The sequence below is a fragment of the Erythranthe guttata genome, chromosome 6 (genome assembly GCF_056151865.1).
Source record: "Erythranthe guttata isolate IM_541 chromosome 6, IM_541, whole genome shotgun sequence".
Classification (NCBI taxonomy): domain Eukaryota; kingdom Viridiplantae; phylum Streptophyta; class Magnoliopsida; order Lamiales; family Phrymaceae; genus Erythranthe; species Erythranthe guttata.
The window spans coordinates 11,492,508-11,518,851 of record NC_142538.1 but is presented as its reverse complement, the minus strand read 5'-3'; the positions used below and the strand labels follow the sequence as shown (position 1 = coordinate 11,518,851).

Sequence of the window (26,344 nt, the reverse complement as noted above, 5' to 3'; positions counted from 1 at the left end):
TCCCCGGCAACGGCGCCAAAAACTTGTTGGGGCTAAATACCTAACACGCAAGTGCACGTATCGCAAACAAGTAGTAAAAGTGGACTCGTGAGAGTCGGATGTCGATCCCACATGGAATACTCAAATTACCTAATCCTAAGTACCAAATTCTAACAATTATGATTTTTATCCAGCCTACGCAGGGTTGTCAAATTAAATGAATTAAATAATTAAACTAATTAAGAAAGCAATTAATCACGAGAAAATATCAATATAAAAACGGATCTAGGATTTTATCTTCCCCTATGCGATAATTCCTTACCCAATTAATCTTCTATCATGCAAATTAAGATTCCTGATTATTAACCCAAAACACCAAATTACTCATAACCCGCTGTCGTGTGTATTATGAGTCTATTATTCATAAACGATTCACTATATGTCTATGCAAACCTAGTATGAATAAAGCATTAAATAACAAGTCTCGAAAACGGCTACCTAAGGTATTATCTGTATGTCTACGATAACACATGCAATTTACACACTTATCCGGTGAAAACTACTCGAAGGCTCTCCTATCCTTGTTCTAATTATTAAAACGATATGTCAATCAATTCTAGCAATAACATATAGCAACATAAATTAGCTACGTTCATGCGCTAAATAAGATCAAAATAGAAGAAATAATCAAGGAATTTAAACTTGCATAATATTAGAAAAATAGGTTCGAATTACCACATAGGGTTCCAACAAAATCCTAGATTAAAAACTTAGCTACTCATGTTCTCTACGAAAGGCATGATAAAAATACGAAAAATCATAAAAGTTGTGAATAAAAGTAAAAAGGGAGAACTATGATGAAGATTTGTCAAGTCTTCGTTGCTCCGTTCTCTTGCTCCTAGATTGCGTGTAAAAAGATAGATAAGATCCTAATTGTGTGCTTTTTGGCCTTTAAATATGGTGCAAAAATATAAGATGGCGGTTTCCTTGTGTAATTAAACTTCCTTCACTGCGCCACTTCGTGAACTCGGACGCCCGTGCGAGACTTAACACTGAAATTCGGACGGCCGTTCGGTCTTTAATTCTTCAAAGTTTTGATTTGTTTACTTTTGGCCCACTTTTTCCCCGAAATTGCAGTTTTTACCCCATAAGTTTCCAATTCTTCAATTTGTACCTAAAATAAAAATAATAACCATTTTAAGCACCAATTGTCGTTAAAACACACCCAAAAGTCCCAATTAGAAGGTATGATTAAGTGTAAAAATACACACTTAACAGTTTGTATAGTCGACTTTGTATCATTCCATAAACTCCTTTGGATAGATATCATTTTTCTTGTGTGGAATTAGTTACACTTAATATGTGATTAGACACATAAAAATTTCCCCCACAAGTTCTCCGGTAAACTTGAATCGAAAGCATACGAAGCATTCTCATTAATAGCTTCATTTTTACAGATAACAACCACATTAACTTTAACTAGGCCCTTACATAACCAGTCTTATGTGCCCCTTCTCATTAAGTTGAAGATCACAAAATAAAGCAGCACCATATTTTGCCACATTGCAAAATAAATGTTCTTGAACTTGTTTGATTTTTTACTTTATCATCACCATTTAAAGGTGTCACTTTTGAAATCATCTATATAAGATGTTCACTCAACTATTTTTATCAAATGATTCACAAATGTTTAAACCGCAATTATTTAAACAAATGTTTAATTTTATGAAATTCTATACTCAAAATCTCAATAAAGTGAAACTATTTTCACAAAATAGTAACTAACATTTGTACATAACACACCAGATCCACGCGGACTTTATAAAACCAAAGAGCATGGTGAATATAGAAAAATCAGATTTACGTAAATCTTATATAAATTCAATAACTTCACACAGATGTAATGAAAATTATAATTAGTTTTTCCGCATACGTTACCAACTGTAAATAGTTAAATTATGTGTACAATGTTCACAAAGAGACACATCGTTTGGTAAATAGACATTTATGTAAAACTAGTGTTTGTTTTCCTCAAACTCAAACTGAAATTATTTATTTATTTATTTATTTGTTTTAAAAAAAATCCATAATAGAAAGACACAACAAATACTTCAACAAAATAATTAATGATTATCTTATTTCAACAAATATTTAAGGTCATAAGCATGTGGCCAATTGCTAGATGTCTTATAAACATAATTGAGCGTTACTGGCAACTACATTCTATATGAAGGCCTCCACCCAAGTGAAATTATTATTCAACATAATAATTTACCGTAATGTCTCACAAGGCATAGCATAATTTACTTGAACAGGAATTTTTCTACGTCAAAAAGAAAAACAAAATTATGTGCAGACTTCCAATATAAAACATGATGTACGCAGAAAGTTTAAAACTAGAAACTAAGTATTGTCTTAAGATTGTTGGTATAAATATAACAATCTGCGTAAATAGTTGAATAAGAATTACACTTACATGGAAGTAGAAATTTAGCGGAAATATGAAAAAGAAAAATCGACCGACGCTTGCAAAAACAATGTCCTTAAGACAATATTTCCGGACTGTCTACGGTGCAACATCCACTCCCGGTAGTCTCCTAAGATACAACAGTCGGATACTTTGATATTTGCACAAATTCGATGCCCACGGCGAACTAGAAACGTATGAACGAAATTTTGACATAAGAGTTTTAGGAAGAAATTCACAAACGTCTTATTATCTCTTTTTTTTCAAAATTGATCAGGTTTTTATTTATAGATATTTAAGAGTCCCTTTGTGAATGGAAATATTGTTTTGAAAAGAGTTATTTTATAAATAGATGTGTTGTTTGGAGAGAAACACATTCATTCCAAACATACACCAATTTGAAATACGGTAATTATTTTATTCAATAAAAAATTCCAACAGTCATGTTGTGCGTTTTGCTCTTCCCAATGTCACGCTAAGCCAGCTGCCATAAGGTAGATTTTCCCAGGGCCAACAAAGTTCTCCTTGTATCGTGATGTGCACCCACTTTCCCCATGTCCAATAATTCCGCATAGGAAAAAAAAATTAGCCAACCTCTCGTAAGTAAACGAAATCTTTTGCGCCATTCAGTTGATGAAGGAATGTTGAGTGTATATTATACACTCAATATATACCTTATTACGAGGATTTTTGTATAATTTTATTGATTTTATGGTGCTTTATTCTTGGTTTGTTGTATTTTACGTACAATTTGAAGATTTGGGGGTTTCAAGGGTGAAACGAGCGAAAAAAGGTCAAAAACAGGCAAAACTGGAAGAAAACAATCGGAAGCTGAAAATTGGCCTTGCACGGCCATGTGATATTTAGCTTATTTTTGGCACGGCCGTGCCAACTGCAGAATTTTGGCAGAAAGCTTCGGGATTTGAGACGGCCGTTTGAGAATTATACTGATTCTCGCGCGGCCGTGTGAAAACTAGGGGTGGAAATCGGAACCGAAATTCCGATTTCCGCCGATTCCGTTCCGAAAAATTCCGAATTTGGAATAGATTTTTCATTTTCGAATTCCGAAATTCCGAAATTTCCGAAAAAAATCGGATCGGAATCGGAATGTGATATATAATATCCAGAATTTTCGATTTCCGATCCAAATTGAATCCGCATATTTCCAATTTTTTTCCAAAAATTAATACGTATTTAAGAATAATTATATACTTATTTACATATTTTTTATACTAAAATTTAAACTAAGAATAGAAGCCCAACAATGTTGTCCCATTTTACAATTTTATCAAGTATTAGCCCATTTTACAAGTACACATATATTTGCTTTCCAAACCCTATCCATCTCCTCTCGTGTGCCGCTTCCCTCTCCACTGTTCTATGTTTCTTTCTTCACTTCATTCTTAATTATTCTGGATAAGCATTTTCGTCTGTGTAGTAATTTTTTTCTCCACATACGCATTTGTTTGCGGATCCTGTAGATATATTTCTATTTGTTTCGGAATACGAAGAGAAGAAATAATAGCAGTTTTTGTTTCAAGATTTGAGGTTTTATTTATCCATTTCTAAGTTTGTTCCTACAAAGATTTCAGCCTTTTCATTCGGATTTTCATTCTTGGTTGTGATGCAATGTGTGGAGATACAACCATCGATTACTGTTGGGTTTTAGATATTTTTTATTGGCTTCAAAGTGTTTTTTTTCTTCCCCACTTTCATTTAAAATTTCTTCAAAATTCTGAAAATTCAGAAATTTCCAAAATTTCCGAAATGTTTTGAATCGATCTCATTTTATGATTCCGAAATTTTTCGGAATCGGAATCGGAACTGATATTGTAGTTCCGAAAAAATTCAGAATTTTTCCGAACCCCTAGTGAAAACACGCTGGAAGCAATTTTGGAGTTTAATCACACAAGGAAACCTAAATCTTCTACCAAATTTGGACATCTATTTAAGGGCAAAAACCAAGAACGAATTAGACAACTTTTTACACAATCTTAGAAGAAGAGGAGCAAGAGAACAGAGAATCAAAGACGAAGACCTGACGAATCTTCATCATAATTTGTCTTAGGAATTTACAAAGTGTAATATTGTATTGTTGAGCAAATTGGGAAGTGACTTGGGCCATCATTGAACCGTTTGAGCCTTTCAAGCCAACCTTAATGTTTTTTTTATCCTTCCAACCTTGATTGAGCCTTGGAGAAACGGTGTTCTTTCATTTAGCCTTTTTGTCGGGTAGAATATGAGGAAATTTCTTGAAAAATATCCCTTGGAGTATGGTTGCATAAATAATAAAGTCTTCTTCTTCTTTCAAAAAAAAAAGAAAAAAAAAGGAAAAGAAAAAGAAGAAGAAGAAGAAAGATAGAAGGGGAAGAAAGGACTTGAGAAAGATTTTAAAGTAAAATCTCGAACCATCATGTTAACAGAAAAATTGGAGACTTTTGAACTCTTAACAAATCGAGTTAAGAAATAAGTCCTTTGAGGTGAAGCAATAATTTCAAAAGCTAACTCTTAGCGAAAACACCTCAAGTCAAGAACGAGAGCTAAAAATTCCGTCAAGCGCAACTCTTAGTGACTAATTGTGAGATGAAAGGAGAAGAGTAGCCATTTTTACCCATATTTTCTAAGTTGTACTAAAAGCCCAATATATGAAAGCCAAAAAGTCTCAGTCATCCCAATAGCTCAATTGTTTGATACTCACCGAGTAAAGAAATTTGGCAAATCTTTGGAGTCGAATATTATTATGTAAGTATAAATTTTCTTTATTTTTAATTTACAAGTATGGGATACTTGAAGCGATAGCATGATTTGTGGTTTTTACCAATGGTAAGTGAATACGTATCTTTGAATTACGAGCTTGCCAATTTTTGAGAATTGTCATGATAATTGCAAGTTCTGAAAATGTGAAGTTGACCATTAATCTATGTGATGAGAGGCATTTGTTGAAAGTGTTTCTTTGAAGGTTGCTAGGTTTTTCTTGAGGACAAGCAAAAGTTCAAGTTTGGGGGTGCGTTGAGTGTATATTTTACACTCAATATATACCTTATTACGAGGATTTTTGTATAATTTTATTGATTTTATGGTGCTAAATTCTTGGTTTGTTGTATTTTAGGTACAATTAGAAGATTCGGGAGTTTCAAGTGAGAAACGAGCGAAAAAATGTCAAAAACGGGCAAAATTGGAAGAAAACAATCGGAAGCTGAAAATTGGCCTGGCACGGCCATGCCAACTGCAGAATTTGGGCAGAAAGCTTCGGGATTTGAGACGGCCGCGTTAGAATTGTACTGATTCTCGCGCGGCCGTGTGAAAACACGCTGGAAGCAATTTTGGAGTTTTAATCACACAAGGAAACCTAAATCTTCTACCAAATTGGGACATCTATTTAAGGGCGAAAACCAAGCACTAATTAGACATTTTTTGACACAATCTTAGAGGAAGAGGAGCAAGAGAACAGAGAATCAAAGACGAAGACCTGACGAATCTTTATCATAATTCTTCTTTATTCTATCTTTTCTAAATCTATGTGTTTTATTATTTTTATGATGTTTTTCGTAGAAAACATGAGTAGCTAAACCTTTTAATTCCAACCTTATGTGGTGATTCGAACCTATTTTTCTAATATTATGCAAGTTTAATTCCATGATTATTTCTTTTATCTGATCTTATTTAATGCATGAACGTAGCTAATTTATGTCGTTATGTGTTATTGTTAGAATTGAATCAACAGATCGTTTTAATAATTAGAACAGGGATAGAAGAGCCTTCGAGTAGTTTTCACCGGATGAGTGTGTCAATTGCATGTGGTGTCGTAGACATACAGATATAACCTTAAGTAGCCGTTTACAAGACTTGTCAGTTACTGCTTTATTCATAATTGGTTTGCATAGACATATAGTGAACCGGTCGGTTATGAATAATAGACTCATAATACACGCGACATCGGGTTATGAGTAATTTAGCGTCTCGGGTTAATAATCATGAATCGTAACTTGCATAATAGATGTTTAAATGGGTAACGAATTATCGCATAAGGGGAAGATAAAATCCTGGATCCATTTTTATATTGATACTTTCTCGTTTTTATTTGCTTTCATAATTAGAGTAATTATTTAGTTGATTAAATTTAACAACCTTGCGTAGGCTGGAAAAAAATCATAGTTGTTAGAATTTGGTACTTAGGATTAGATAATTTGAGTATTCCCTGTGCGATCGACATCCGACTCTTACAAGTCCACTTTTACTACTTGTTTGCGATACGTACACTTGCTTGTTAGGTATTTAGCCCAACAAGAAACAATCCTCTTTTTAAGGGTTTAGTGACATCCAGCCACACCCCGACCCTTACGTAGTCTTGGTAGTCGTCTTGCTTCAATTAAAAATATCTACTACCGAACCCAGTTTGTTCCCAATCTGTGTGTGTGTTCAACGGGATCTGGTGAATACGCACCACTATCATCATTGAATTGACGACCACATCCACTGAATCCACACCTATAGGGACATCTTGTAAAAGCACCGCTTGTTTCTCTATCAACCATGGCTGCCTACCATAACATGCTGAAAATCTACCTTGTGGTGGAAGTGTATACTTCAAACACTTGAAAAAACTTTGGAGAAAAGGATGTGTATCTTACGTGTCCTTCTAATCAAAAAGGACAAAATACTTCTCGGACTTTAACAAAAAAAAAAAAAATGGGGAGATGAGGAAAACCCCTAGTTAACTTCGTTACAACTAATAAAAACTCTGTTTTTGCATTTTTTTTACGTACACTATGATTTTTCAAGGGGTCCGGCTATTCTGAGTAAACTGCAAAAGTACCCTTATATAATTTTAGAATAGCAAAATCCCATTTTTGATAAATAAACTAGCAAAAAATTCCCTATGAATTTTTTTAAATAGCACATTCGACCCATTGTGATTTTAGTCTTTGACCAAAGATAAATATGACAAATATATCCTTCAATAAAATAATATAAAATTACAATAACATAAAATAGAGGTCAAATTGAATCCAAACAATAATTAGAGGCCAAATTGAATGCAAAAGTTACTCAGATGCCAAATTAAAATTATGGTAAATTTCTCAAACTTAAATTAGGGACTTGGTTGCAATTTCCCCAACCCACCACACCGCCACTAACAACCAGCGAACTACCAACAACACCAATTCCCCCACTAGGGATGGCAATTTGACCCGCCCCGATGGATCCCCCAAAATTTTTGGGTATTACCCGCCCTGAACCTCCAAGTTCTTTAAAAGTCCACCAGATCTTCCATGTGAGTATGTTGAAGCCTTATCACGAAGACAAGGAAGACCCAAGCAGAGGATAGTCACACCGAGCACCACCCATCATGACTAAGTCATATGATAAGGAGATCGAGGAAGTGCTTGGCCGACAACTGAAGCGACGTAGCGGTGTTCCACCGAGTATCCAATACCTCATCAAATGGAAGCGACTACACGAATCCGAGGCTACATGGGAGACTAAGGAATACTTGTGGCAATTTCAAGATCCTCTCCACTTGTTCGAGGCAACGAGGACGTCGTCGGATTAGGCGGGGGAGGATGTCACGGCCCGCCAGTTTTGGCCCAACCCTTTGCCAGTATCCCTTGGGTTGGGAGGTTAAGGAAGCCCTAAAACATAACCAAATAGGGTTAGGCCCAAGTTGGCCCAAATGTGTAGGGAGAAGTAGAGATTCTTGGAGGATTCTAGAAAATATTCTAGAACCCTCCCATTATAGATATTTTGTAGGAATTCTTTGGAGTGTTCTAATGAACAACTCCTAGCCTAGCCGTTAGATCAAATAGATATCCACTGTCCATTAAGGAGGTGGTCTAATATAAATAGGAGTAGGGTCCTCATTTGTAATCATCCAACAAAAATTCAACATCCAAACACTTAATAATAATAATAATAATAATAATAATAATAATAATAATAATAATAATAATAATAATAATAATAATAATAATAATAATAATAATAATAATAATAATAATAAGTTAGAGTCCAAGATTTCCCTTAACCTCTCTCTCTCTCTCTCTCTCTCTCTCTCTCTCTCTCTATATATATATATATATATATATATATATATATATATATATATATATATATATATATATATATATATATATATTTATTTATTTACGAACGTGAGTTGATTTTTAAATAAACTAAAGAACAGTTTATCGTTGTGCAGTCTATCGTACTCTCTCTGATATGAAATTCATGGCTTGTATGTATTGTTAAAGGAGATTGCTCCCGCCACGATCAGCAAACCAAATACCCGCATAATTATAGAAATAAGAAAGTAGCCGTTGATGCATTAATGGTGGTGTACGAATTTTTTAAACGGCCTGGGAAAATTTTGACGCACGATAAAACTCCTACAATAGTTCATTTTCCCCACATTTTGTCTGTCAATTAATGCATGTTTAATGATTGGCATATTCAGGTATTTTCTTGACTATATGTTTATGGGATTACAGTCGGTGCAAATTGGTTATCATACTAATTCTAATACCTGGATCATCAATACTTTTGTGATCCAAGCAAAGCTCTTAAAATTTGTTCTTGTTTGTGTAATTGGACGGCAAATGAGCTATCTGATTTCGCAATATGATAGTGTTTAATGATATAGTTCTAGGAGTATTGAAATTGTATATAGTGTGTGATTTTTGTGGATCACTTTAGGAAGTAATTCTGATGATTAAGATAATGTTATAATATTACTAGTGTTGTGTCAAAACCTAATAGTTTATGTTCGCTGCTTGAGTTATATCAGTTTATCATCAGGTCTTCGAAATATATATATATATATATATATATATATATATATATATATATATATATATATATATATATATATATATATATATATATATATATATATATATATATATATGAATGAGAAGCTTACCTTGTCACCTTTACCATCTCTCTATTATTCACAAAAGTAAATACATCAGCCATATATTAATTTAAATTGGTTGCACATCTAACAAAAAACATTACTATTAATGACTTTTGGAAATCGCAAGAAATCAATCTTTGTTGCAATGGAGGACTAATCAGAGAGGAATAATACACAATTTGCTTTTTATCGGTCATTATTTATTATTGGAAAAACTGATCAAAATAATCCAACCTTATTCAAGCCTTCAGTCACCAGGTTATTTTATCAGCAAACATTTATTCCTACCAACAGTTTCAAATCCTGGGAACCGAACGATTATGTCAAAGTACTGCGTAGACGAATTATTGTGAGTTACCATAATCTGTGGTTATCATAACTTAAAAAAAATGGTATGCTATTAAAATTCAATATTAGGTGAGTTTTTATAATGGTGGACAGGCTTATGAAAAATCGGAGGATCCAATATACGTTTTAGAAAACAACCTTTCTTTGGACCAATTACTACCTTAAAAATCAAATTAGCAAGGTATGTATGTGATGCAATATTGTCTATAACGACATTTCAAGCTCAATAGATAACAATTTGTAATCCTTGTTCCAGTAAGTCCGATGATCGTAATATATGCTCAAACTATGCAAAGGATATTGGAACAAATCCCACGATTTGTGCCGTGATATGCATATATTAATTGCTGTATACTTGCCCTGTAATTAACCTTGATTATAGCATAGAATATTGAGGTCAATATCATTCCTAGAATAGATTCTCGTATGTATCTATATATTGATCTTTGTAATCACAAAATATATATACAAAAATTCATTCTTATTATTCTTATCATGGTATCAGCCTACAGAACGATCCTTTCTTCTCCACCATCTTTAACAAATCAATTTATTTACACCCACCATTAATGAAAGCTTCCAACTTTATTCTTTTCTTTTTACTCCATATTAATCCATAATTATTTGTCCTATCTCATCAATTCCTCATATAATAATATATTCATCATGACTGATGTTCAATCTACAGATAAGCCAAAAGAAAACCTTGACCCCTCAAGTTATTATTATTTTCATCACTTCGACAATTAATCACTCTCACTTTCATCAAAATTATTAAATGGAGAAAACTGGGCCACATGGAGCAAATCAGTCGAGATTGCTCTTTCTGTTCGTAACAAATTAGGTTTCATTGATGGCAGATTCAAGAAGCCTTCCAAAGGCACGCATCCTGAAGAATATCACCTATGGGAGCGAGCAAATCATATGTTGATTTCATGGTTCTCCCATTCTGTTTCATCGGATCTTATTCCGAATGTTCTCTTTGCTCCTACTGCACAACACGTTTGGGAGGATTTTCGTGCTCGATTCGCCCAAGGCAATTTGCCCCGGATTTTCGAGATCAAACAATCTATTGCCTCACACGTTCAAGGGACCATGTTAGTCGCAAACTATTTTACAAAATTGCGTGGGTATTGGGACGAACTCGATTCATATCGTCCTCCTTGCTCATGTGATTGTTACAAATGTGACGAAAGGAAGATCAGAGATGCGTATCATAACGAGGATCGACTCATGCAATTCCTTATGGGACTCAATGACTCGTACAAGAACGTTCGTGGTCAAATATTACTCTTGAAGCCGGTACCTGACATTCGAGAGGCATATAACATGGTCACTCAAGAGGAGAAACAACGAGAGGTCGGCAATGGTGCTGCCAATGAATTATTTTCTGTAGCAGCAGCTATGCGCACATCCAAAGTGCATACAAAGTCTTTCGGTAATTCTTCTTCCAAGCCTGAAGATCATTTTTGTCACTACTGTAAAAAAGATGGTCATACTATAAGTACATGTCACAAACTTCACGGATTTCCTCTTGGCCATCCGAGACATGATCCCAATTTCAAATCAAGATATGATCCTCAATACAAAACAAAACATACTAAGCCATCTGGCAATCCTGTTTTTGGACTAAAGCATGCTGCTGCACATGCTACCACCACTTCTATGGCTACGAACGACATGGGTAATCAACAAAATCCAACTGATGTTCCGCCTTCTCTCAACCCCGACGTGCAAGCCATCTTTTCGGGATTCTCTAAGGAACAAATTCAGCAATTGACCACTGCCATGGTTTCTATGTCTCAGAGTAAGAGTGATATTTATGCAAATGCAGCAGGTAGTTATCCCTCTATTAATTATGTTTCGTCGAATTGCTGGATTTTAGATAGTGGGGCTACGGATCATATCACCTCTGATTCTTCATTACTCGTTCACAAACACACACCACACACACCTCACGTTAATTTACCCACCGGTTCTACTGCCTCTATTCATTCTACCGGCACAATTTACTTCAATAAAGATATTTCTCTAAAAGATGTTCTCCACGTGCCTTCTTTTCAATTAAATCTGATATCCGCCAGTAAAATCACCAAGACCTTGAATTGTTGTGTAATTCTTTTTCCAAATTATTGTATTTTGCAGGACTTGGCTACGGGGAAGATGATTGGTTGGGGTAAGCAAAGTGGAGGTCTATACTTCATGTCACCAGGTCCCGATGCACCCCTCGTACATCATACCCACACCAACAAGCATACATGGCACCACCGTCTTGGCCATCCATCTCCTGCATGCCTCCGTCTAGTATCTAAGTCCATTTCTTCATTTGATGAACCTTTGAATGATATTTGTGATATTTGTCATCTTGCTAAACAAACTCGTTTTCCTTTTCCGTCTAGTCAAATTTCTTCGACTTTGCCATTTCAAATAATTCATTGTGATATTTGGGGTCCTCATAAATGTCCCACACATTTAGGATTTCGTTATTTCTTAACAATTGTTGATGATTTTACTCGTTGCACATGGGCATTCTTTATGAGAACCAAATCTGATGCTTCCATTTTGCTCAAGTCTTTTTTTACTTTTATTCAAAATCAGTTTAACTCACACGTAAAAATATTTCGGAGTGATAATGGTAAGGAATTCACTTCCTTAAGCAATTTTTTTATCACAAATGGAATTGAATTTCAACGATCTTGTGTTTACACTCCACAACAAATGGGGTTGTCGAACGCAAGCATCGTCATATTTTACAAATAGCTCGAGCCCTCCTTTTTCAATCTAATTTGCCAATTACTTTTTGGGGAGAATGTGTTCAAACCGCTGTCTATTTAATTAATCGTTTGCCAACACCTCTTCTCTCTAATCTTACTCCATTTGAACGGTTATATGGTCGTTCTCCGTCATACGACCATCTTCGTGTGTTTGAATGTCTATGTTATGCAACTATAGTCCAATCTAAATCTAAGTTTGAAACACGTGCTAGTCGTTGCATTTTTGTCGGATATCCTACTGGTCAAAAAGGTTACAAATTATTCGATTTATCCACTAATAATTTTTTTACTAGTCGAGACGTCAAATTTTATGAAAATACCTTTCCTTTAATTTTCAACCAAAAAATCCACCATTACCTAACCCGAGTCCTCCCCATTTTTATCCTCTAAACACCATCTCATCTACCACTGAACCTCCTTCCGTTGACGAACCACAATTGGTAACAGACCTTTCAGGCCCAGAACAATCCATATCCATGGATGTTGAGCTACCCGAATCTTCCACCATTCCATCAACCCAAACTGAGCCACTTGAACCACCACCTGCACCCATAACCCGCCACTCTGATCGAACGCGCATACGGCCGGCCTGGCATGCAGATTATTCTATGAACTTTGCTCAAACTACTTCCAACCAATTATCATCTCCGTTGTCTGGTCTTCATCGAGGTACAAAACATCCCATCTCTCAATCTTTGTCTTATTCACGCATTTCTCCTTCACATTTTTCTTTTCTTGCAAGCATATCTAGCCACCGTGAGCCCACTAACTATTCTCAGGCAATTCTCGATCCAAAATGGAGAGATGCTACGCAGTCCGAACTTGATGCACTCATTCATAATAATACATGGCAGCTTGTTCCTTTACCTCATGGACATCGGTCGATTGGTTGTAGATGGGTCTACAAAATCAAATACAATTCGGATGGATCAATCGAACGATACAAGGCTCGTCTTGTTGCTAAGGGTTATACACAAATTGAAGGGGTAGACTATTTGGAAACATTTTCCCCTACTGCTAAACTCACTACGATGCGGTGCCTCCTAGCTGTTGCTTCTTCTCGAAATTGGTTCCTCCATCAAATGGATGTCCAAAATGCGTTCCTTCACGGCGATATCGATGAAGAAGTTTATATGGACGTTCCCCTTGAACTTCGCCGACAGGGGGAGAATATTGTATGTCGGCTCAATAAATCCATCTACGGTTTAAAACAGGCTTCACGTAATTGGTTTGCCAAATTCTCTCATGCCACTCAAAAGGCCGGATTTGATCAATCAGAAGCTGATTATTCCTTATTCACAAAATCTGAAGGGAACTCATTTACCGCAGTTCTTATTTACGTGGACGACATCATTGTCACCGGGAATAATGAGCAAGCCATTAAGTCTCTCAAGGAGTTTCTCCATCGACAATTTCGCATCAAAGATCTTGGTGACTTAAAATATTTCCTAGGAATTGAAGTTTCTCGATCTCATAAAGGAATATTCATTTCTCAAAGGAAATACGCATTAGATGTTTTAAAGAATGTTGGTTTACTAGGATCTCGACCTCATTCATTTCCGTTGGAGGAACATTTGAAGTTAAACTCGGACGAGGGTGATTTACTACATGATCCTACAAAATACCGTAGGCTTGTAGGAAAATTGATTTATCTTACGGTGACGAGGCCTGATATATTGTATTTCGTACAAATTCTAAGTCAATTTATGCAAAGCCCTCGAAAGCCACATTGGGAAGCTGCCTTAAGGATATTGAGATTTCTTAAAGGAAATCCTGGTCAAGGGCTGCTCTTTTCATCATCCAGTGATCTTACATTAAAAGCCTATTGCGATTCGGATTGGGCAAGGTGTACGATGACTCGACGATCTGTTTCGGGGTATTGTATTTTTTTAGGAAACTCTTTAATTTCATGGAAGTCAAAGAAACAGACAAGTGTGGCACGTTCATCCGCAGAAGCAGAATATCGTGCAATGGCGACGACGTGCATGGAAATAACATGGATACAATATATCTTGCAAGACCTGAAGATCATACAAAATCAGCCAGCTACCTTATTTTGTGACAATCAAGCAGCTCTCCATATCGCCAGAAATCCTGTCTTCCACGAACGAACTAAACATATAGAAATCGATTGTCACATTGTTCGAGAAAAAATACGAACTGGCGTCATCTCTACATCCTATGTACCATCACGTTCTCAACTTGCAGATATCTTTACTAAGCCTTTAGGAAGCGAGCAATTCCGCTTCTTAAGAGACAAGTTGGGACTTCATGATATTCACTCGCCAACTTGAGGGGGAGTGTTGGAACAAATCCCACGATTTGTGCCGTGATATGCATATATTAATTGATGTATACTTGCCCTGTAATTAACCTTGATTATAGCATAGAATATTGAGGTCAATATCATTCCTAGAATAGATTCTCGTATGTATCTATATATTGATCTTTGTAATCACAAAATATATATACAAAAATCTATTCTTATTATCTTTATATATAAAAGAAAGGTTTTCCCCGAAACCCTAATGGCAGCTTTGGTAAAAAGATTGTAGCCCTAAGGGTAGTTTTGTCATTTTACCTTGCAAGTTAATATGCTTCTTTTGTTGTTGTCCCCTGCCGGTTTCCAGATACACTTGCCCACTATCTGTAAACTGTCGAAAGAAACTGCCCACTTCTATTCAACAGTTCCAATCACAAATAAACACCCACGGTAAATACATATTTGATATTTCTTCATCACTCACAAATAAACACCTTTTATATGTAATTTCAAGAAGAAAAAGAAATACTTCCGTTCTAATCATGCTTTTCTCTTCCTCCAATTCATCTTCAATTTTGTTTGTAGCATGTGAAATCAGAATCGACAGTAATGACATGAGCCTTAACCCTTTTCATTTTATTGTTATGACTGAAATTTAATGGTGTTTTTGCGCAGGATGATTCGGTCGTCAGCAAACAGAGGAAAGACACTGAATGTGACGAACATAATTTCATTTGTGGAAGGCAAGTGTTCAATTTATTGAATTCTACTGATTTCCCTTTAATTTTTTCTTTAATTTTATCTTTTTTCATAAAAATAGTTTCGCTGAGACAATATGACAAATAAGAAGCCTCAATTTTTTTTTTCTCCGTAAATCAAACAATCTCTATTTGTTTCTCCATCATAATTTCTTATTAAATTCATTTTTGGTGAAGTAGTTTGGGAATGGAACTGTTGGGGTGAAGTTCTGCATGGATCCTAACTATCTCTACAACCTGCACTTACTTAAGCCCTCGGGTTGGTTTTTTAATTTTATTTTTTTGGACTGTTTTAATTTGCCTATCATTTCCACAATGTATTTTTATTGTTCATATATTTTAATGAGTACCTGGGATTCAGAACATTATTTGAGATGGGGCAATAATTTTTGTTTTTTCAGTTTGGTAAATTTGGGATTTGTTTCAATATCTCAACATGGAATTGGTTGCTTTATTAGAAGGGAAAAAAAATGATCCTGATATTCTGATGGATATCATTTGCTACATTTGTTGGATTGCAATTGACTGTATTTGCATTCAATTCCTCACTCTCTCAAGCCACTATCTCTCCATCTCCAAACTAACTGCCGCGGTTAACGAGATGATGTCGAAGGTGATGTTTTTATTTATTAATTTTCTTTTATGATGTGATTAATAATATTTGTTAAGTAATTTACGCATATCTTTCAATTGAGAATGTATGTTTATGTGAACAGAACGATTTGCTGATTAATATCTTTATTCGCGGGTTGTTTTCTGTTCATCGAGCCATCGAAGAAGAAGATCGTGGCTCACTCTTTACTGCCACTTCATTAATATCATTCCACCCTGTTCTCGGAGTGACTCTATATCTTCTGCACCGAGCAATTCCACAAACTATCACCTGCAATTCTTCCAGTTAATTCCCTCTCCACTTTTCCTATATGTTGCATTTTTGTTATATAAGAATATAATTAACAGAAGTAATAAGTGGGTTTCTCAGTTTTAGTGATTTCTTTTTTATTTTTTATTTTTATTTTTGTTTTGTTTGTATGTGTTTGTGGTTTTTGCAGGGGTAGTGGCGAATAAAACCATTGACTATAAAAAATGGCATAATCTTGAAGGATTACATATGCAAAGAACAATCTCGACGGAGGTATATTTCTAATCTTCTTCTTTGTTGATTCTTTGTATGGATTGGAAGTTCAATTCAGAGTAAACAGTTATACAGTAGTTGTTCCTATTGTTGTTTACACCATAACAATATTAGGCTCCACGCAACCATAATTTATAACCCTCTCTTTGTCAATTGGATTCTTTATAGTTGAATATTTGTGATTTTCTTTTTTATTTTGTAGTGGCGAATATTGTACTCCTTTGGTTTTTGATTGACTTGCAGCGGTGTTCGTTGGTTGCATAGGCGCCGATAGTTTCTTGGTCGAAGGTAAAAGTTCTTCTTTAGATTACCTTTATGTTCTCTCTATAATAAAATTCATATGTTTTTTTTTTTTAATTTCAACTTATCCTTTGTTGAGGGCTCTATATCTGTCGAATGCTTTTGTAGGCTCAAGTGGTATCTCATCATCATTCGGTAAATTGATAAGTAAATAAACCTAGATGTCTTATCTATTGTGGAATAATAGAATTGTGCATTTTCATGTTTTGTGGTCACAACCTGCATGCTTGATGGTTAAACAAACAGTAAATGATTGTGAAGAGGAGCACACAATAATACTTAGCAAATAAAACTTACAAAATTCATCTTATAATCTTTAAGCGATATAAATGTCACATTGAATCAGTGAGAGTTATTTTGCCCATGTTATTATTTGTTTATGAAAAAGTCTGAAAATGACCAACTTCTAGAAGAGAAATGAAATGAGTGTAGCCAAATAAATATTGTACATGGAATTAGTTTGAACTATCAGCTTGAATAGTTTGAATTCGATAGTTGCCCCTCTTTTTTTCTATTTCTCACGATTCTCGCACCACCCATTTGAATAGATTGAATTCTTTTAGAAGTTCGTTTCTTCTTTGTTTTGATTTTTTCTACCCCCGCCGGAGTATTGCGGAAATTCAAGGTATGTTTATTGACTAGAAATCCGAATTTCTTGAAAAGGCAAAAAAATTGTTGTTTATATTTTACAACATGCTCAAAGTACACTAACTTGGATGTTAATGTTACTGCATTTAAGGAAAAAAATGTCGGCGTTTATAGTATGATGCAAAAACTGAGCTAATAAGGGTTCATAAGAAACTATAGACTCCTTTTAATTGTTTGTAGTCGTGGAATTCATAATGTGATTTAGAAACTGAGGTAATATGAGCTTATAGGAAAACGTCTGACTTCTTTTAATTGTTTAAAGCCGTAGTTGATTATTCTTTTTTTTTTTTTCCCTTATTTTTTGTCTCTTTTAATGTGTTGTGGTGTTGGTTCTTAGTTGAAAGTAGTGGGAATTAAGGCTTTGTAATTTTTGTTCAATTGACCTTTTGATTTCGCAAATATTGTTATTGGCTTGATCATTGAACCCTTCCTTTGTTTGACTAATTTATTGGTCTTCACTATCTCAAGTTTTGCAATCAAAATTTGGTCACTGCAATTGCTACTTAACTGACAAGTAGGAAAGTATAACCACACACAATCATTTATTCAATGCCAAAGGAATGTATTTCAACATTTTCAGGCTTTAATATATTTAGCTTAGCTTCCATCAATTTACTTTATTTCTGAAATATCGATGAGCTCTTCTTTACTGTTATTTTATCTTCTCATTTTTTTATGTGAACCTGTTTAAATGAGATTCCGACGTCACAGGGACAATTCCATATTGAACACATTCAAGACTACAACAAACAATGGTGGCACATCTGAAAACGGCTCCGAAGTTACGACACACCACCAATGATCGATTTGTGTTGTAGTACCTCCATTAAGAAGACATATATTTCAAACAGCTTCAGCGAATCATCTTTTCTGAGTTTCAACTTTCAATGGCAACTGTTATTCTATTAATCAATCCGAAGATGGTGTCCATATTTTCAAAGACGAAGTGCTATATTGGAATTGTGGTGATATTGGAGTTGAGGATGAGTTGATTTTTGTTTAATGCGGGAGGAAAGAATTACTCAGACATCCTTCCCGATTCTATATTAAGAGATTTGGAGGGTGCATTAATATATAAATGGATTTGCGAAGATTGTTCACATGTAATGCTAAACCAAAACATGTATCATTCTTCTTCTTCCATTTGTAATTTTGTTGTCTCATATTCTGCAAAAACAAAACTATTTGATTTGTCAATCATTTTTAATACTCATCAAGCCATTGTGACACATTTTGAGAAATCATATGGGCATTTTGGTTGAATGTTGGTTACCCCAGGGTATTTTTATCCATTTACCTTTAAGTAATCTAAATAGTGAGTAATTATATGAATGTTTTTCTTTCCTAAGTTCAGGACCGTAAGAAATCATTATTTAAGCAAGGTTATTAATTTATCGAGTTTCTATTGTAACTGACAATATATTTTATGATTTTCAATTTTTATTCTTCTATTTAAGTAGACGCCCCGTGCAGCGCACGGGGATAAATACTAGTTCTTATCAAAGGAAGAGAATCTGAACTCTATTGCAAGTCAATAGAAAATGGTAGGTTATCTTTCCTTTGTTTTTAGTTTGTTCAGCCATGCACAACTGTCTATCTACTCCAAATATTTGAATAATTAATTCATAATTTTTTTCTGCAGTTGGTGAATTAGAGGAACTTTTTTGGTAGGATATGAACACAATGTCAGGAGTGCCAAGGCTCTCTTTATCAGTCGAGATTGCCCAACATTTTACCGGAGGAAAAAAGCACAACAGAAGCCAAACTAAAAGTAGAACGGTGGAACTTGTGGTGAAGTTTCATCTGTACATGCTCACATCTTAACTATACACATAGGATATATATTTTGGATATATATTTTTCATTTTTATGAATATCTCTACTGTACAACATTTTTTACGATATCCAGGTAGGTAACTAATGGTTGAGATTTTGGCCGACGTTGAAAGGTGGTCTTGGTGAAAATTTAAACAAAAATCTGATCCATTAATGTAAACATGTAAATTATTTCTCTTCGAGGACTAATGTTGTGTATACTGTATGTGCAAAGCTAAGATTTTACGATTTATGGCTCAGGCTCATATTACTTCTTTATTTAGATAGTTACTATGTTGGATTTTCAATCATTCTCATTTTAACTCATTTTAAACCATTCATATATGAGAGCTCATTGTAATTCATTCATTTCAAAATTTTCAATTCATTTGAGCCAAACGAATAATATTTCTAACTCGCTCATTCACTAAAATATTTTTTATCTTGATAGTTTGAGCATCTTTCTACTTGTTTTTGTTCTTCTATTTTGTAAAGAGTGCATTTGATTCTTATGGATAATCTTTGTTTACTCTGTATATATTAATAATTATAGAAACAGTAGTAATAATTCAAAGCAAAACTTAACTAAAAATATAATTATGGAATAATATTATGTTACACTTGAACTTAATTAATAATGATCATACAACATAACTTCATCCAGCCAATCTAACCTTAAATTTCAGGACTAACAACATATTAATAATAACATTTATTAAAAAAACATCATAATAATAATAATATTAAAATAAAGGGGCTATTTGACAAACACCCCTCATTGAATTTTGACTTCTTGATAAATCCATTTTTTTTAATTGATATTTGTTATAAATCCAATTAACTTTAATTATCCAAAATGCCCCTATTTACTATTACTGAAAATTACTATATTATATTATTGTGGAAAAATCAATTCATTTTTGGTAGATATGCAAATGCCCCTATTATCTCTCTCATCTCACACCATCCACTATTATCTCTCCTATCACATATCTCACGTTAATTTTAGTTTATATTTTCCCAATTGTTTTTAATTTTTTAATAGTTTTTTTTTTACAATTTAAAACAAAAATTATTTTTTCTTTGTTCAGTTTTTTAAATGGTTTATATTTAAAGAAAAATTGAAATCCACTATATACTCATCGAAAACCACTAAATTTATCGAAAATCACTATGAAATTAAAGTAAAAATTTACTATAAAATAAGCATAATCCACATTAATGGTTTTTTTTTTCTAAATTTTTTTCCCAGCTTTTTTTAATAAAAAATATTTTGTTCAAATTGAAATCCGCTACATATTATCGAAATCTGCTACGTATTATTGAAATCCACTAAATATTTATCGAAATCCGCTACATATTATTGAAATCCACTACACATTTATCGAAAACCACTATAAGTTTATCAATATCCACTATAAATTTATCGAAATCCACTCTGAAATTAACTCGAAATCCACTATTAATATATCGAAATCAACTATGAAATTAACATAATTCAAAAAAAAAAATTAACGTAATCCACTACATTATATTATTAACATAACCAACTACGAAGAAGGTAATCCGCAACCCAATTGACATAAACCACTGTAAAGTAACGCAAATTCACTATTAAAAAAAAACAATCCACTACTAAATAAACGTAATTCACTATGAAGTGTTTGGTCAGAAAAAATAAAACGACTACAAAATTTAACAAAAACAACAAAAATATATATTTTCATTGAAAACCACAATAAATTCTAACACAAACATTAATAAGACAATGTACTGAGGGAATAATATTGAGTGTGAATACCACTCTTTACTGTGTAAAGAGTGGCCCAAGAAAAAAAAAAGTTTTCCAACAGTAGCATAACCAAGCAAAAGTACAACAATTGGGCAGAGAAAGATAAATGTTGTAACCCATTTGTGCATAGAGGAAGATAAATTATTACTATAAGTTAATAAAAAACTATTGAGGTATGTAACTTCCTTGACTAGAAGAAGGTTAGGAAGGTGAATAAGCAAACATCTTACAAAAACTCACTTTCCGGTCACTCGTTGGAATCCACCATTTTTTTATATCTCAAATCCCCGAAAAACGAAACCTTATTTTCGGGTGCACCAAATTCAAATACTTTAATTTCAGAAAATCCCCAAATAAAGAATTTGTCTCTCTCTTGAGAAAATGAACCTCATTCACTGAACCCATCTTGTTAAACTCCTCACAGAAGAAAATTTGTCGCTGATTTCTCTCTCCGGGCAAATAGTAACCAACTTGAAGACTAGTCTCTCCCGCCGGCCGCCGCACGACCCTTCACAACCTCGAAATCGAGCAGCCTCTCATCTGTGCCACCACCCACCATAGCTCCTCCTTCGACTACCTCAATTACTACCGATGCAAGGTCTCCGCCGTCGTGGGTTGCTAGCAGATGGCGGCGATCGCCTGGAACTGCCCCCAACCACTGTCTCGCCTCTCGCCATAGAGGACGCTGATTCAACCGAGATGCGAAGAGAATGCCTTGGGTCTGAAAACCTCAGTCACCATCTTCAGCCTTCGTACTGCTACAGCGGCGAAATTATTGAAGATAAGAGAGAGGCGGAAGAGAGATTTGTGGGTTAATTGGGAACCCTAATATACATTTAAATAAAATAAGGGTATAATGGTGATATTTAGTTATTTTTTATTAATAAAAAGTGTCTTGGATTTACCTTAAAAATGCAAAATAAATTTGGGTTCATTGTAACTACACGTGTGTAATGAGGGGGTTTTGGCAAATAATCCCTAAAATAGATTACATTGAAACCAAATTAACTCAAGAAAGCGGCTTAATTAATTCATGGTTTTAGTCTTTGACCAAAGGTAAAATTACAAATGTATCCGTTAATTAAATAATATAAAATTATAACAACATAAAATAGAGGTCAGATTGAATCCAAACAATAATTAGAGGCCAAATTAAAATTATGCTAAATTTCTCAAACTTAAATTAGAGACTTGGTTGCAATTTCCCCAACCCACCACACCGCGACTAGCAACCAGCGAACTACCAACAACACCAATTCCCACTACAAGAAATTTTGGTTTCAATGACGATTTTGTATGATCGTTAAAAGTTAGAAAATGGTAGCTAAAACTTCTAGCGACCAAATTAAGCTTGGTCACCGGTGGTCACAACAGAGTAGCTACTAAAAGTACTCAGTGACAAGAAAATATATGGACGCTAAAAGATGAGATTTAGCGGCGAACTAATAATGGTCACTCAAAATATAATTATTAACGACCAGTTTTAGACTCGCTAATGTAAATTTAATGGTGGCAATAATATTATCATGGTTGCTATAGCAACATATATAGTGGCCATATTATTTTGGTCGCTAAATGATATATACGTATAGTGACCATATTTTATTGTTGCTATAGGATATATATTTGGCCACCACATTTTTTGGTTGCTACATAATATACATATAGTGACGGTATATGTTGGTTGATAAATAATATATTTTTTGGTAGCTAAAATATATACATATCGTGACCATATTATTGATTGCAATAATTTTTACATGTTTTCGACTATTATTAAATTTACTGACCAATTCAGACCAATAATTAATTGGTTGCATTAATCATTAATGTTTATTTGCAACAATGGCTGTAAAAAAATTAAAATTAAACTAAAGATTGCATATTTACATATTATCAAACAAATGTGAATGTTATAATTTCAATCTATCATACTCAATACAATAATAAATCAATCATTCCAAATAATAAGAAAGATTACTATAATTTTTTCATAATAAATTCCACTTCATAAATTGTTAAGCGACCACAAATGACTTCCACGATAACGTTCTTTCACTAAACAGCCCAACCTAAAAAAGGGAAAAAAAATTCGAATAGAAAATAAGAAATCATATGATAGAATCAATTTCAATCATTTGTCACTTAGTAGCACTCATAATTCAATAATGTATCTAGGGCTTTTGCATAAGTAGCTACTTACCTCGTCCAGTCCATGTGTTTAATGTGATGCATTGCCTGAGAATTATCAGTTAGGACAGAAATTGTAATTCATTTGTTCTACCTCATATAATAATTGAAGAAGCTTCAAAAACAATTAATACAAAATATTGCATGAAATGGATCAGAACTTTGATTTCAGAAAACTCACCTAGATCCCAATGCACAATATAGCTGAACTTGCTCCTCCCGACTCCCTTCCTCAATTGACCACCAACCTAGTTACCTGATATATAAAGAATTTATCCACAATCAGTAGAAGTAGAGAAATAATTTTGACAAATTTTATGGTTCATTTTTATATAACGTACATTCGGTATACCTGGATCCACACCTGGATTGACCACAAATAAATCTCATATAATCATGAGCAACACCCGGTAAGCTAATACTACTTTCTATGTCAGCTCCATCTGAAGTAAGAGTGTTGATTTGTTCAAATTTATGCATGTCAAAAAAACCTGGTCCTTGCATTAATAAAAGAGAGAACACAAATTAAGTATATTTAGCAAAAATCGTAACGATTAGATCAATACATTACCAAATACTAACTCAATATCGTCCAACCAATAAATTTACTTAACATACCCTTATATACATCATATGATGTTATGTCTAATTTTGATCAAAATACTGTAAACTCGTTGCTCAATGTGCATAAGATAAATTTTAAATAAATAATGGCATAAAAAGATGTTAAACATTAAACTTATCCATAAAATGTACAAATTAGCTTAGCATAATTAAATGTTCTTTAATAAATATCATATCACCCGAAATTGAGTCTTCATTTGTTCTATAGTATCTCATCACCAAATATGCAATCAAAGTACATAATATTCAGTATACCTGGGATCCACGACAAATAAATCTCGTATAAACGTGAGCAACACCCGACAATCTAATATTATTTTAGAAAATCTGGCAGCTTTGGTACTTCAACTTTGAAAATTCATATATATTAAACCATGCCTACAAACCTTATGAAATTTTAACACAACGTTCACATATATGTGGTTTATGCCATATTAAAACAGTTCAGTAAAATACCTATCCATGGAAGAGGAATAATTAATTTAGTACAGCAACATCAGCAGAATTTCAGAACAGAGCATTCAACTTTAAAAATACCAAATAAATCATTCTTTCAACGAAACATCATGAAATTTCACGAAGAATCATATTTATAAGTTTATAATCATATGCAGTTGGAATCGCATGAATTGGAACAAGATAAAATCTAATTTAACATATAACTCATAGATGACTCAGAAATCATGAAGTTTCAGAAAACGGTGCATAACTTGATCAATATAATTTTAAATTACGCATACCATATGTCAAAACGAAGCTAACAGAAACATCTACATGCATAATTAATTTCGTAATTTTCAGAAAATAAATCAGCGATGAATCATGCACTGGAATCTGAGGCTACGAATCTGGAAATCAAACTAGGGTTTATTGAAATCTATATTTCTTGACCTAGATCCCTAAATCCCATACCTAAACATATGAATCAATTAAAAACATAAACATATCTTTTTATTTATCATCAATTCAGTAAACACCAAAGTCCTTACCTCTTTGAAGAGAATCGAATACAAAGAAGAAGAGGGAACCGAAGGATTAGATATGAAACTTCCCGACGAAGAAGGGGAAATTAATGAATTCGAAAATTCTCTTTTTCTGTAATCAAATCTTCCAAATCTCCTTAATGAATTCAAAAATTCTCGAAAAGGGGTAGGAACTAAAGCTTGGAGAATGTAACGAACTTAACTGGCCTTTGAAAATCCTCTCATACGACGTCGTCCAACTTGAAGAATCGTTATTGCCATTTCCTTTAAACACGTTTTTTCTTTTATTATTTATTTTATTTAAACGCCGTCGTTTTATGATGACTGTGCAGGAGCTCATGCGTTTTGCATGCATGTGAGCTCCTGACCTACCCAGCTGCTGCCTCTTTTGCTTCTATAAAAGGAGGGACCAGCTCTTGCTTTCTTTTTTAAGCTTTTTCAGATTATTCTAGTTTAGGTAAGGTAGAGTAGCTGGAGTTCTTTTTATCCGTTGTGTATTGAGGAAAACCCTAATCTTTGCTATCAATATTACACTACCTTTTACCCACTCTTTTGTTTGTATGTGCGAATTAACTTGTGGTGAAGGAGATTCATAACATTTGGTATCCAGAGCAAGGCTTTCCTGTCCGACCACGCAACCATTGATGATGACAAGAAGCCATGTTCGTTCGGCCAGTGGAGAACAGAGCAGAACCGAGGCTGAGATTTTTGTGGAAGAACAGCTAGCTTTTAATGATAAGATCCAAGGAGAGCTGTCTATCCTGCAGGGAGAGATCTCAAGAAACAGAGTCGAGAGCAACCAGAAGATGGACGAGATGAACAGAATGATGGGAGAAATAATCAGATCTATAGGAGGAGATAGAGGAAAAACCTCAGCAGGCAACACCTCAGATCAACCTCACAGGAATCCGGAGATCTCACCCCCAAGAAGAGGCAATATCTATGAGGGGCAAGGTAATCCTAACACCTTCCTCAGAAACTTGGAGAGGAGAGATATTAAGATAGATTTCCCCAGATTTGATGGAAATCTGCCCAGAACTTGGTTAAGAAGATGCCATAGATACTTTGAGCTAAACCCTATGTCTGAGCAAGAGAAGGTTAAATTGGCATATGTTTATCTGGAAGGGAACGCTGAAGATTGGTTCTCAGATTACATTGAAAGAATGGAGAGAGTGGAGTGGGAGGTCTTCTCTAATATGATTTTGGAGAGATTCATGGAGGAAGAGGGGGTGAGTTTGTTAGCTGACTTCAACAGATTGCACCAAACCTCCACTGTAGAGGACTACAGGTTGAACTTTGAGCACCTTAAGGTGTTTGTATCGAGAAAATACCCTAATCTGCCTGAAGGATATTAT

General features: G+C 34.2%; 1 protein-coding gene and 1 long non-coding RNA gene across 9 annotated transcripts; one reads left to right on the top strand and one right to left on the bottom strand.

Annotated features, from left to right (window-relative positions):
* The first annotated feature begins 14,986 nt into the window (after positions 1-14,986).
* On the top strand, positions 14,987-18,857 carry LOC148770151 (uncharacterized). 7 transcript variants are annotated; one of them, XM_088819851.1, is made up of 7 exons: positions 14,988-15,194; positions 15,420-15,487; positions 15,683-15,761; positions 15,904-16,115; positions 16,219-16,399; positions 16,555-16,637; positions 16,840-18,857. In XM_088819851.1, exons 4-7 carry the CDS (start codon positions 15,939-15,941, stop codon positions 16,867-16,869), a joined length of 471 nt encoding a protein of 156 aa, XP_088675977.1. In that variant the 5' UTR covers positions 14,988-15,194; positions 15,420-15,487; positions 15,683-15,761; positions 15,904-15,938; the 3' UTR covers positions 16,870-18,857. The 7 variants fall into 7 exon arrangements, 6 of the variants coding, with proteins under 6 accessions (XP_088675979.1, XP_088675977.1, XP_088675976.1 ...); XM_088819850.1 differs by lacking the exon at positions 14,988-15,194 and adding an exon at positions 15,217-15,350; XR_016031832.1 differs by lacking the exon at positions 14,988-15,194 and having other exon boundaries at positions 15,372-15,487; positions 16,840-16,925; positions 18,297-18,857.
* Positions 18,858-23,252: 4,395 nt separating this feature from the next.
* LOC105961972 (uncharacterized) lies at positions 23,253-24,084 on the bottom strand. Of its 2 annotated transcripts, none has more exons than XR_001173143.2 (3): positions 23,735-24,084; positions 23,564-23,638; positions 23,253-23,430 (listed from the first exon to the last, which is right to left on the bottom strand). It is a non-coding gene; the product is annotated as an uncharacterized LOC105961972 (long non-coding RNA). The 2 variants fall into 2 exon arrangements; XR_001173144.2 differs by having other exon boundaries at positions 23,724-24,073.
* Between the last annotated feature and the right edge of the window lie 2,260 nt (positions 24,085-26,344).